Source organism: Gordionus sp. m RMFG-2023, chromosome 3 (genome assembly GCF_954871325.1).
Source record: "Gordionus sp. m RMFG-2023 chromosome 3, tfGorSpeb1-WG-v2, whole genome shotgun sequence".
In the NCBI taxonomy this organism is placed as follows: Eukaryota; Metazoa; Nematomorpha; class Gordioida; order Chordodea; family Parachordodidae; genus Gordionus; species Gordionus sp. m RMFG-2023.
In genome coordinates, this window is record NC_088777.1 from 35,199,181 (window position 1) to 35,214,421 (window position 15,241).

The 15,241-nt window shown below is 27.2% G+C and overlaps 1 protein-coding gene across 2 annotated transcripts in view; it reads right to left on the reverse strand.

The window, feature by feature from the left end:
- Positions 1 to 9,055: 9,055 nt before the first annotated feature.
- The window catches only part of LOC135927544 (uncharacterized), a 29,182-nt gene continuing 22,996 nt past the window's right edge, over positions 9,056 to 15,241 (reverse strand). For both annotated transcript variants that reach the window (XM_065463592.1, XM_065463591.1), the window contains exon 3: positions 9,056 to 9,436. In XM_065463592.1, coding sequence (XP_065319664.1) covers positions 9,177 to 9,436 — 260 coding nt within the window. In that variant the 3' untranslated portion in view covers positions 9,056 to 9,176. The remainder of the gene's footprint in view (positions 9,437 to 15,241) is intronic.

Consider the following 15,241-nt stretch of genomic DNA (forward strand, 5'->3'; position numbering starts at 1 on the left):
AAAGCAGCCTACCCCCTACCCCTCTCAAAAAATAGGATGCAAACTGTTCCAACCCCTCCCGCTCATGTAGACGATGTCTATACCAATGAAATAAAAAAAAATTAAATTTAACTTTGTCATATAAAAGGTAATTATAGAACCTATGCTTAAATTAAATAAAAAGATAATTATAATCTATAAATCTAGATAAAATATATATGAAATGCAATAAAAATGACATTTTTAATAATAACTAGAACCAACCGATAAAGCTAGGTTTATGGGAAAGAAGGATGCATAAAGATCTTAATTCTTGGACTAAGTGGAAGTCAAGGTTGAAGAAATTGACATGGGTAATAACTTCCGACATTCAGATCACCCCATAAAGGAAACAACTTCTAATTCAAAAAGTTATAAAATATTTTGTTAAAAAACAAACACTCTAGACCCTTAAGTGGAGGTTCTAGGGCTCGAGGAACGACTCCGAGTTAGTGTTGTTAAAAAGCTCGATTTAGATCGATTTAAAAAACGGTCCGATTAAGATTATAATCAAAATAACATTATGTAAGCCTAACGATTTTGCACATAGCTGGCAGAAATGCTTTGACATCTATTTGCAATCTCGATGCTTACATAATATTATTATAGCTAAAATCTTAATCGAGCCGTTTTGTAAAATAGACCCAAATCTAGCTTTTTAACAACAAAAATAAAAAGGGGGATATTCAAGAATAAATTGTTGGTTTGTATAGTTATAATATTTATCTTTATAACTATACAAACCAACATTATAACTAGACTGTCAACAAAATTATCGTATAATTTAATTATACTAAAAAATATAAGATTTGAATTTGATTTTTTATTCCTTTGTCCTTTATCTTTATTCTTACATTAATCTCATTAAATGTATTAGTATATAGATTTTATTATATACTAGAAGATGTAAATAAACTTTTTTATTATATAATATTTAACCTATTTATTGTCTCTATAATTTTTATAGTAATCACCCCTAGAATAGTTATTCTCATTTTAGGGTGAGATGGTTTAGGTCTTACCTCTTTTCTTCTAATTATATTCTACCAAAATCATTCTTCAATAATAAAAGCCACCATAACCCTAAGAATTAATCGAATTGGAGATGTGATAATTATTTTATCTATATTTTTCTTAAGACCCAACAATATTGATATAATCTCTAATATTAATATATCTACTGCTTTAAATCCTATTAGAATTATTCTTGTAAACAGTTCCCAGGATGAAATTACTAAAAACAACTCAATTTACACCAATGGGCTTATAATGGGTTGAACCAGGTTTGAGAAATTTCAAAATTAAATATTTTTCAAAATTATTAAGGTCTTTGACGCTTGGAAATTTTATAATATATAATATGAGCCAGACATTGGCTAAAGAAATTTTTTCCAGGCCTGGATCCGGCCTTATCACAAAGAGGCGATTTTTTTAAAATTTTATTTTAGTTCTGAACTACCAAAATTATTATGGTATTGACCCGGGTTTGGAGAAATTTTTCAAAATTGTTGTGGGCTTGGACCTGGCTTTGGATTTTAAAATATTACATAGCAATAGGTAATCAATATTTTAACAAAGAATTTTGATTTGCGTTGAAAGCTAATTTAAATATATTTTCAATCAATAAATAGTATTCACTCATAGAATTAATTGTTTGGACTTAAACTGAAGGGGGAAGGTAAAAAGTATAAAAATTATGGTTTTTAAATAAAAGGTAACATCTTTCGTAAAAGAAGGAGGAAAATTCTCATTTCCCGTCATTTTTGACGGGCTATCTAATAGTAAATGATAATATAACAATAATTGACAAAGAAAATTTACAACAAGATATATCTATTGGATAATCAACGAAACTATTATTCAAGCCAAACCTAACTCTCATTTCACTTTAAAGTTGATTTAAAACATGCGAGTTTAAAAATTTCAAGAAGAAGGGAAAGTTATGGACAATATAAATAGAATTTTAAGGGACTAAATATTATAAATTAACAAATTATGTTTTTTTACGAATTGTTCGAAAATATATAAGAGCTCTTACTTCAGAACCAAAATATTTAATTTTTTTTTTAAAAAAAATTCAAATTATTATCTTAAAATATAATTATTATTGTTTTTAGGAACTCGTGAAACCAATTTAATTTTTATAGAATGAGCATTTCTGATCTTTGAAGATCGTAAATTTGAAGATCTTTTATTTTTTAAAATTTTGACCATCCATAAAATTTGAAGATTTTTGATTTAACAGAAATTTAAAGCAACGATCGGAAAGATGAATAACGATCTTCTAAGATATACATATAATAAGATGTTATAGTAAATTATTATTTTTATAATTTTTTCTTGAAGTAAATGTGTTAGTAAGCATGTTAAATTAAAATTATTCAATGAAGGTATACCCTAGAAAAGCAATAATTGTCATAATCGTTATTATTTAAATTATTAAAATTTTTTTGACGCATAAGGGTAAAAAGTTTGTATTTTATTTTTATACACAAACTAAAATCTACTTTCTTAAAATTTTAATTTTTTTTCTATTATAACGTCGAAATCTTATATCTCTACTTTAACATAACTAACTCGGATTCAATTTAGTACACCGAAATGGAGGTATATAACTTTTTTTAGAGTTTTAAATATTTTTCCTAAAATAATTGCATTTTTCTTTTTATTGCCATTCTTTTTAATTGTTTTCCTTTCACTTTTTAAATTTTTCGGGTGACCTCAACTATCTATTACATGTATGTATTTACGTATAATAAGTTTTACCTGGAAACTCCCTCATAATGTTTTCGATGGCTTTCCCTTAGGACGAATGTTCTATAAAACCTTATTTCTGAGGGGATCCTCCATCTTTCTCTTTGTTCTTATAGCTTAACAAGAGTGGAACCCTTGTTTTAGATAGTAATCTCGGGAAGCCAATAAATTAACTTGTCCTGTCCCTTTACCTGAGGTGATGGATGAGTTACATGCTTTTATAAGTTGGTTACCGTTTATATAATATTGTAACTCCTTAATTAACACCTACAGTATTCTAATATACATTATGCTTGAGTTAAATAAACGGTAACCAACTTATAAAAGCATGTAACTCATCCATCACCTCAGGTAAAGGGTTCGGAAGGTAAAGTTGGTTATCCTATCCGTTAATCCTACTATTTTATTTATGTTTTACGGCACCTAGGTTTGTTTCTCTCTCTACATAGCACACAGTGGAAAGATATACTTTAATTTGTTCTTTTGGCCATAATGTTTCTTTACCCTTCCTCTTGTCCTGTATGGTAAAGTTGGTATATTTTTCCCTTTGCTTAATGTTAAACTGGTGACACTTTTCATCACATATACAAAGTAATAGATCCCCTCCTCCCTGAACATGTATTTTATATATTTTTATTTTATATTTCCATATCTTTTGGAATTATACTCTACCTTACTTTGCTTTTCTTTCTCTTCCAGGGTGGTTAAAAGTGAATACTGTTCTAGAGGCATCTTTCTCTGATATATTCTTAATTTAAATCATAACATTAAAATATATACAAATTACGAAAATTACAAGCAATCAAATAATTACTATTATCTGTACGAAAAATTGATAGCGTCCGATTGGTTTAAATGGAAATTTATTCTTGTCCTCGTTTAAAATTAATGGTTTAAAGAGCAAGTTAACGATTTTACTTAGACTTATGGCTGAAGAAAAAAAATGTAAGTAATAGCGGTACAAGAAACTCACTCCAAGGATAACAGCATGGTTACTTTTAACAACTTTATAATGTACAGTTCTGGATACCACTTCGAACAATTGATCAGGGGTTACCTTACTAAATAGTAAGAGAATACTTGTAAATATGTAGATAAATTTGTACCCATTTCTAAAAGATGTGGTCTGTTGTACCTGAATACCTGTTTCAAACGACAATTCTAATAAACGTTATGCCCGCCTAGCAGAAGTGATAGGCTCCATAGGAGCCGTAATTTGATAAATAATTCTTTAAATTGGGAAGGAGGACTCCTTTATAAAATAGAGGGTAATTGGAAACATAGCTATTTCACAAACTAGCAGTGATGACAGTAGGAAGATCCTGGATATGTCTAGGAGTATAAACCTTAAAATTGAGAACACCATTTTCATTCACAATGAAAACACTATAGAAGGAGGAATAACACCAAATCACAAATCGATTTCTTCATTTCAAATATTCACGGTAGGTTATAAAAGTAATGCCGAACATAAATATTTCCGATCATAATTAATCAGAGCAAGCATCATAAGGAATTTGTGGGGAAATTCCCAACGGCTCACTATCCCCAACCAGCCCAGATACCTTCCCTGGACAGAAAATGCAACCTACAACAACGAGTAAAGCTACAGTTTGATCAAAATTTAAGTGATAGGGTGATAATTTTCCTAGCGTCATCGGAGTCTTGTTCTGTAGAGGAATTCTGGTTGTCCTTCAAAAACAATTTATTTGGAGCCTGCAATGATCTTCCCAATATTTACAAGAACTCAAGTTACATGAAAGACGTGATGGTAACCTCTGTACTACAATCCATAGACTCCTTAGGAGGGACAGAAGGATTTACATTGCAAAAATATTTTTTGAGATAGACAGGGATTTCGGGGAAAATAGTATATTTGACGCCTTCAAAAAGCTCAAATACTTCTGCACAGCTAAAGTGTTTGAAACACTCCCTTCGATAAGGCTAAAAAACAATTAATTGATTACTGACCCAGATAAACAGATGGCATTGTGTTTAGATCATTATATGAGTATCCTTGATTCTAGGAGGCCAACCTTAATACAATCATTAGCCATAGTGTTGAACCACCTGATGCTTTTCATTGGCCGAAATAGCTGCCGCCATAAATATAATTAGGAATAATAAATCTCCTGGTACTGATAACATTACTGGGGAACATCTGAAAGCCGCCCCTCAGTTATTTCTCAGTTCTTACTGAGATTGTTTAGTAAGATATGGCTCACTGGGACGATGCCAGCGGATTGAAATATGACCACCTTCTACAATCCCTAATTCTAATCCAATAAAATTCAAGGATTACGGAGCCATTGCTCTACGTCTATTGCATCAAAGGTTTTTATGGTCCTTTTAAAAAAACCGCATTCTCTCTTCTATCCCCCAACCTTCTATCAAAATATATTTGCGCTTACCGTCCAGGAAGAAATATGAATGAAACAATTTAACCTTTAAGATTATAATGCAGAAATTCGACAAATATAAGTTACCTTTTTACTTTATTTTTATTGACTTTAAAGCGCTTTTGATAATGTTAGTCATGATTCGCTGTGGAAGATCTTAGCAGATTGCGGCATTGACATTAATATTATAAGGATCCTTAATAATGGCAGTCTTTTTGCCTCTTTCAAAATCCACAATAAAGTTTTCATCCTTCAGAACTAAAAAAGGGGTTAAACAAGAATGTGTTGTTTCCCCGTTGCTGTTGAATATAGTCATGAACAAAATTATAAAAGATACGTTGGGAAAGAACTAAGGTCCAATCAGAAGAAACCCAAATTGATTTTTATACTAAATGTAGTCTCAAAATTGGCCTGGATATAAATTTTGATAAAACAGTGATATTGCTCTTGTCCCATGCACCCCCTCTGAATAATTTGGTAGTAGGGGGCAAGATGGTCAAGGTAGTGAAATCCTATAAATATATTGGTGTAACCATTGACAATAGAGGCAGTTGCAAAGAGGAACTAAAAATCGGCATGCAAAATCCTAGGGCAGTTTTTTTACAAATTTTTTAAAGTGTGGAAGGCTAGGGAGATATATGTTTTTACAAGACTCCGTATTTTCAATTCAACCATCATTCCGATTCTCTTCTATGGCGGTGACATATGGGAGATTACCAAGACTGAAATAGAAAATTGCAGACGTTTTCGTAAATAAATGTCTGAGAATAATAAATGATCTTCTACCCTAATATTATATTGAATGAAAACCTTTGGAAAAGGTCAAACCATATTCAAGTACACACGACATTAAAAAAGAAGCACCTTACTTTCTTTACCCATATTCTGAGATACCATAGTAATAATAGTCTCGTTATCGATGCCATTAATTGGTTATACTCCTTTAATAGGGAAATATATTACAAATATAAGACATTATGGTTCCACAGGGTTTTGAAGGACATAATGGATTTAAATTTAAATATGAAACAATTCCTGAAGTTGATAAAAACAAAAGGTCAATAAGGAAATTACTAAAAATCAAATCTAATTATCTAAATCTCCCATAAACTCTTCCTTGATTTAAGTTATTAATCTTTTTATTTTTCATTTATGCTCTGACTTATATTTCACTGATACTAGCTTTTAATTTATTTTCATTTTAACTTATCATAGATACAATGTATTTTAAAATTAAAATAGATTCTTCCCTTGCCTTTAAAGTAATTAAATACATATGCGTCCTAGGACTATTGCGCGTACAAATACGTGTGGCTTGCCCACAAACGTGTGAAGGGCTCCTCATTTTTTCTCCCCCTAATTTTGATAGATTTGAGGAAACCCTAGCGTAGCTCTGTTGTATCCACAACCAGAGGGCGAAAACGTTCTTTATCACTTATCACGTAAATTTTTATTTGCCGTATTTTTTGAATCTCAGAAGTTTATTTTTTGAATCTCATAATAAATTATATAAAAAATTACACAAACCAATGGTATATAATATTAGAGAAGAATGCTTCTGATGAAATAATTATGCTTGATGTTGAAGTTGACAAAATTTCCTCACAAAAGAGCGATTATATGGGATCAATAAAGACGGTGAAAAGGCTGTTTGCAAACATTGCACACCTCTTATTAATTATTATAAGGTTTCATTCACAACTAGGGATTACCTATCTATACAAGAAACATCAACTGCTTGTGAAAGGCTTTTATCAGCTGGAACTAATTTGTTGTCAAAAATCGTATGTAATATAAGGAAGAAAATATGAAAAAAACTAGAATTATAAATTAAATTAATATTATACATTTTAATTTGTTTATAACTTGATTACATATTTTTTATCATCAGATTATTGATTACATAGTAAACAGTAGGTCTATCAAAAACGAATTCGAATTGATAAGTGCATAATTTACTATGCATTCGTACGAATAATAAAATCTACTATTTGTAGTCGATTCGAATAATTGAAACGAATTTTCTTAATAAAATAAATCATACTCAAATATATTGACAAATTTTTTTAATGCAAATTTTATTCCAAGACATCCATTCCATATAATTTATTCGAAATTATAATTTTAAATTAAAAAAGAATTCATAAAGGAAAATATTTTCTTTACCTAACCCGCTGCTAGTAACATTTTATCAATCATAAATAGTACTCAATGGCATATAACACTCTATTTGGCACATCCCACTTAAATAGATGTACCATAAAATATCTAATAAATTTGGCAAAATATTTTAAGCAATATTTCGAAAAGGGTATGATAGAGAAAACATTATACATGAATATAAATATGAATCAAATCAACAATGATTAATAATGGCATATTTATGCACGTTTAAAATTTTCATTTTCCGACAATCGCCATTTTTAATTATATTTATCATTACGAAGAAATACCGAAAAATATATTAATGATTTATAAAAAAATTTTTTTAGAGAACAACTATGTTAAGACATATAATTTTTTTTTATTTTTTATAATATAAATTTAAGTATTATTCGTATAAAAATATGTATAGATAAAAATTCAACTATACAAATATAGCAAGCATAGCCTCCTGAAATTTGTTTGTTCTCGTATTTTATTTTAATGCTAATAAAAAAACCGAGCCAAAGAAATTTAATATTTAACTTCCAAATTATTTCGATATATATAATAATAGGTAACCAATAGAAATGAATTTAGCACAATGAATAACATAAAAGTGAATTATGAAGCATTTAGAAAATAATTTATTTATATATAAAATTACATGAAATCATTCAGGTTATAAATGTGACTAACTATCGAACAATAAACTTACACATTTTTAATAAAATGACGCCGCGGTTATGTATAAATATATGAATAATTTAATGGCATTAATTTATATGACAAATTGTGACAACAATTTTACTTTTGAATACACAAAGTTTCATTCCCAACGATTTTGTGAGAAATAAAAATATAGGAGAAAAATTTGGGGACATTCAGGAGAAATTCTTGAGAATACTAACTTACTTTTTTTTCCCTCGTATTCATTAAATAAAAAAAGCTTTCCTCCATGAGCGAAACTTTTACGGCCAGTCCCAGAAGTGAAATATTTCCTCTTGTTAGAAGAGAAGCCCATATTATATATAATAATATACGAGAAATCAGTGATATAAAATTAAACAGATCTAATAGTTATAAAATATAATGCATGAGTTGTGGCATATATTTGAAAGTATATCTATATTATTTAAGTATATATTTGTGTACAATAAATTTTGTGAAAATAAAGATTAAAAATCTTTTTAATAAAAAAAAGCTATATATATATATAAAATACTATATAATACATAACGTATAATGTGTGATTTTTTAAAAAATGAAACCTTATTTTTGATTTTTATTTAAGCAAAGAGTGGCATTTAGAATTTCGAAATCTTACATAATTTTAAATATGACTAGTGAAATTTTTTAAAAAAATATAGAAATCGATTGAGTAAAATTAAATATTTTTAAGAAAATGAGAATCTAATTAACAAAATTAAAAGATCTTTTAAATTCAGAGACCAATAATATGTTGAAAAAAAGACAACATTAAATTGATTAGAAAATAGGGGGGAGGGGGGGGTATTTAAAAATAAATATAAATATGTTATATATTATAATAACTAATTGTGATTTGTTTGATTGTGCCATATAAAAATATTTTGATTATATGAAGAGCAATGGTTTAAAAACTTTGGTTAAAAATATAATAAGAAGCCAAATAATGATATTTGTCATTTATAATAAATAATTCATTTGTATTTTCATGTTTTTCAATTGTTTCGAATAAAAATTAGACAGAGCAAACGCGTCTATTACAGCCAATGACTACAGCTGACTTTAATATATGTATACTTATAATATGAATCGTCTAGATTAGAAGATAATCATCATGCAATCAACCAAACACGATCATTATACGTTGAATTAAACTTAAAATTCTTTTTCTTCTTCCTTTTTTACAAAGGAGTATTTCATACACAAATCATAGTTGCCTTCAAAATTCCACCCACCATTAGGGTCTCCGAACCCCAGATCAAGCGAATCGAAGGGAAGGATATTAAGATCATCAAAGGTTACGTTCGAATCGTAAAGTATATCGAGGTTATCTTTTAAAGTAACTACATTATTAGTTATCGAGCATTGCGTTGGGTCCGAATTTTTTTTGGGCGATTGATGGACACCGCATATTCCTTTTCGAAAATAAAATATTAAATATGATAATGTTTTACGCTATGTTCTTGTAATGTATTTAAATTATAGTGATGTATTTAAATTATAGTGATGTATTTAAATTATAGTGATGTAGTCAAAGGTAAAATTTTGTTCTTGAACCTAAATTAGACTCAAGACCTTAACATTAGAGGCACAATTAGGACAGAGTTCGATATCACCTTGAATAATGAAAATTATGATTTAAACAAATACGAGTCGGGCAAAGAATTCTAAGGACCAAGTCAAAAAACCATCTCATGCTAACTTGAGTAGCAGATTCCGTCAAATAGAAGTATACAAAAATATCTACTGATACGTATCAACAAAATTGATTCTTAATATTCTTAAAATAGTTAACATATACCAAAAAATTAAACCAGTTTATAGAACTTTTGAGCGGTACGGGTGGCAAAATTTTTAATAGCTCAGATTCGGTTCAGGTTCTGTAAATAATACCGGTTAGGTTCCGTTTGGATCCCTGTAACAAAGTAAATAAAATATAATATAAGAAAGAGGAATATAATTATTTTCATTAATAAATTTATATAAAATATGCAAAATATTTTTAATAGGAATGAAGGAAATATATAAATAAAATTTGTAATAAATTTTTTTTAAATGGAGGGGTATATCGTAATGGTCAATGCAATTGTGTCAAAACTTGGTCCCCATATCATTCTAATGAAATTTTACCCCACCCCTCCTCCACTTGCCTGTGATGGAAAGCACTGACCTTGTTTCTAATATTTTAATCATTCATATTTAAAATATATGCCTATTAATTGAATATTATATTTGGTTCGTGATCAGTAAATATTATATATAGATAAAACTTGCATAAATCAGACCGATAAAACTAATTAAATATTATTTGTCATGCAAGAGTGCATCAAAAGAGAAAATATCAATTTTAAGATAGGGAAAAATATTTTTTGATAATTCGTGTTGTAAAAGGCAAAAAAATAATTAGCTACCTTACAGTTACATTTTATCACAAGTCACTAGTTAATTAAAAAATAAATAATTTGTTAGTGTTACATTTACAGTTACTTAATCTTATCTATATAACTAATAATTATTAATATAATTTTTTATTATCTAAAAATTAATGTTCATTAATAATTTTTATTATGATTTAAAAAAATATTATTCATAACAATTTAATGAAAATAATTATTTTTTATTAATTTGGGCTTAAAAAATATTATTTGTAAATTAATATATAGAAGGCGATAGTGGCATAACTAGGAAAGGAAATGGGTAGGAGAAAATCCAATTTTTAAAAATTTTCTCTATTCTGTAAATGCTTATTTTTTTATGATTTTAAAAATCATTTGTATAAACAATGCTAAAAATAAAATTTCTTCAAAAAAATTTAAGAGCAAAGTTTAAATCAAATCAACCAATATAACGAATCGCGAAAAAAACATGGGTAATAATGTAGGGGTTTTTTTTGATTTTGAGTGCCATAAAATCGGGAAAATAAGACTTTTCAAAAAAATAACTATATGAGTAAGAACCCCCATCATTAGGCAATTATTTTTGCCACAGGTATTTTTTTCCTCATAGCGAATCTAACGAGAATCATCTTCGAATTTGCCCTAAGCCCGGGATTCCCAGACACAACCAGGGGTATTTACGGACAAATGTATATTAGCTTTATTTTAATAGAAAATGATTTTAAAATCGAGAAATTATAGAAAAACTTTATTAATGAATTTAAATATTATATAAAAATTAAAGTCTGCAAACGCTATATATAAAAAAACATCATAATTAGCACATGACTATGTGCTTACCCCTTATATACTTTACATTCTAACCATTTTCTACAACATATAAAACATAAACAATCATTTAAATCCATAATTCTTTTTATAATTTATTTATTGTATAATATATATCAGAGACCTGCAGAGCTACCATTGCACGGCCCAGCTCGGATTTTTTTCAGCCTGGGTTTTATAATGTCAGGTCCGTCCCGCCCGTGTTTTTAAAAAATATATTAAATTTATTTTCAATCTTTAGAGCTAATAATGACGATTTAAAATATATTTTTTTTAAAAAAAATTTCATCTCTGATATATATATATAATATTTTATCCTAATTTAATTATAAATCTATTAAATAAATTTGTTTTAACATATATTTAGAAAATCTTCTAAGGTTTTAAATTTAATCACATATATTTCTTCATGAATCTAAAAATAATTTGAATATTATATTTGGTAATATAGAAATTAAACATATAAATTTAACATGATTTTGTTTAGCAAATTTGGTAAAGCTTTTTATATGAAAGATTCATTATATAATTTTTTATCTTGATTAAATTTTAAATCTACTGAGTAAATTTGTTATAACATATTAGAAAATCTTCTTAAGTTTTAGATTTATTCACATATATTTTTTCATGAATCTAAATACCAACCTATTAAATAATTTTGAATATAGAAATTAAAAAATATAAATTTATATAATTTTTGTTTAGCAAATTTGGTAAAGATTTTTATATGAAAGATTAAGCTTCTTATTTTTATAATTGGGAATAAAATAGTGATATTAAGCATAGCTAAAATTGACATTTAAGCATTTTAATCCATTTGATTAGAAAAGTTAATTTTTTTAAGAGAAAGACCAAAATATAATTTTGCAGCTTCAAGAATATAATCTTTCAAAAGTTACTCCAGAGTGTTTGTAAAAACCTTTGTTTTGCCTGGAGATAATATTATTATTATGAGTAATGTAGGGAACCCAGTTTCATTGAGGCTTTTAGATTTAGTTAAATGATCTTGAATTGTTAATTTAGGAATTGACATAATATTTGATATAGTTCTAATAGATATATTGTCTTCATGCATTTTTAAATTTGATAATAATATATAATAGTAATAAACTTATGATTATTTTTCCTTGTATATTTTCGCATTATAAAAAATAATTAAAAAAAATAAATGAATGAAGTGTCCAGCAATTACTCCGCCCGGAATATCTCCGGTGGCAGAATCTACATAAATGCGATCAGTATAAAATAAATCTTAAAACTTTGAAATTTTATTTTATTTTATTGTTAAGGGTTCAAAGTATCAGTTTTAATGTGCGGAACTTAAATGAATTAATTTTGAACAAAAAAATCTAACAAACTTCTTTTTTTACTTTTAGTCATTAAAAGAGGTTTTTTTGCATTAGAATTCTTCCAAAGTAACAGAAGCTGATTTTTTTTCTCACAAACTAATTTTTTAGTAAACCTATTTTAGTTATAAATTTCAAATCTCAAAGTAAAATAGTTTTTAAATAAGAAGGCTATCCGGATTTACGCCATGTCCAAAATAGTCACGGTTTTCCCTACTATTATGTCAGCAAAATAAGTAAAAAAATATATTTTTATTTACTAGTAAATTTTTTATATTGATTTTTCAATTATATTTTAAAAATGAATATTTAAATTTATGCGTTTCATATTACAACAGGATTAAGTATTTGACAGGCCAAATACACACTTAAATCAATTGACCGCTCAAATATGGTCAAATTAATTTTCATGACGATATTAACTTATTTTGGAATAATATGAGTAAATAAAATGTATAAAACATGTTTACAGGTGAGCATATAATTAAATGATGATATTTTGATGGATTTATTCTAGAAATAATGTTTTTATTACTTTAACAGAGTTTTTTTTGGATTGTTATAGCTAATTTCCCCGTAATCAAAAAAGAACTCGCTTCTTTATATGAATATTGCCCCAAACGGACCAATTTCTTTTTGGAAAATAATATAGTTTGATGGTTATTATGGCATGTCATTCTTTAAAGGGCAAGGTGGACAAAATCCCTTCCAACAGCTTGATATTGACATCTGATGTTGATAGATTTTATCGCATTTTACATATTTTGTTATCAAAGACACCTCTATCACATCAAAAATTTATTGTATAAACCGATCATCATCACCACCCTCCAGAAATCCTAGTTCTTATTATTATAATATAAGCTTCATCGAATTCATTGTTCATAATTGATATAGGTGAAATAAGTAGATAGTCTTGTTTCTTCTAGTAGAGATATTGGATTATAGCATGATTGAATATGCTGTTATAAAGATAGCTCTATTTTTTTATTTGATACATCCCACTAAGCCAATGAAGATTTTACTATCCTCGAAAATTTTCCCCTATCTTTCTCTAAATGTCTTGGAAATATATTAAAAACAGGTTATTCAACGACGGCTACTTTTAAAGCTCTTTTGCAAATTTGTAATCGCCGCAACATTTTAAAGAGGAACAAAAAAGCTAATAGTAATTAGTGTAAATAAGATATGTGTTTATTCTAAAAAAGAAGACATCTAACAGTTCAAATTTCCAAAATATATTTTAAAAATCTAATAGTGCGCACAAATTGAACGTTGCAACCTTTTCAAAACGCAAACAATGCATTTAAATGAATTCGTTCACTTTGAGAACATTTCCATTTTTTTATTTTAAATTATTTTTTAAAAGACAAACTTGCTTGCGTTTTTTAAAACTTTTTATAATTTGAAGTGATGAAATTCTTCTAAATTGTAAGAATAATTATTTTTTAAATGATATAATTTTAGGACATGGGACGATGAAATTAACAAAAGGTTTGCAGAAATGCTGGACGACCATAAAAAAGTTTTATTGTTATCGAACATTTATCAGTTATTGGTTGCAGGTATAAATATATAAGAATATTAAATATAATAATATAATTAAGCAATGGAATTCCCTGGTTTTGATAACAGTCCTCTTTATCTCAAAAAGAGATTGAGAAACTCAAGGATTAGCTGAATAATGAGAAAATAGGAAAACCTACTTAATAAAATATTAATGGTTTTAAATTTAAATGCTTCATATTGGAAAATAAAACTTAACGCATCAATTTAAACAAGGGTTTACGTTTTTTTATATGCGTTTTGTAACGCTGCGTTGCAATGTTCAATTTGTGCGCACAAGAGAAGTCTTACCAATTATTTATATAAGAATTTTCATTGCAGTGAAATAAATAGCTTGCGATCATCATATTTTAAGTTTTTATTTACCATCTTATTTATAAAACATTTTATACTAGAATGTAGGGAGGGGGTGTACCGATACCACTTTTTAAGGCCGATACGATCCGATACTTCCGATATTAAATTGATTACCGATCCGATATCATATCTAAATTCTGTAAAGATACCAATGGTTTTATTTTAATTTTTAATATACTTTTTATTAGTATAACATCTATAATTTAATCACACCATAACATATGTCATTTAAATATATTATAATGATCAGTTATAGTTTATATTCAATTCAATTGCAATTCTTAAAGTATATAAAATATTCTTATTGATAAATCACTTATTTATATAATAAGTAATAACATTAATCTATTTAATAATAAGTAATAAACAAATATATTATGAAATTTTAAATAAATATTTAAAATAAATACATCGAAGATTTCTTTTTAGAAATACCAAAATTTCCAATTTATCAGAGGTCAGTCTGCGGTGATGGGAACTGTCAATATCAATAGCTTCACTAAAAACAGATTCTGAAGAGATTATTGCACACTTTTATAAACAGAATGCGAAAAAAAAATAACAATATGGCAGAATGTTTATTAACTAATTATTACTATTAAAATAATTAAACAAAAAAATGGATTTCGATTTTATTTATAAAAATAAATGGTTTTTTAGATATAAATTTTATAATATTTTATTTTTGTTAAAAACGCCATTTTTTATCGGATCGGAATATTTTATA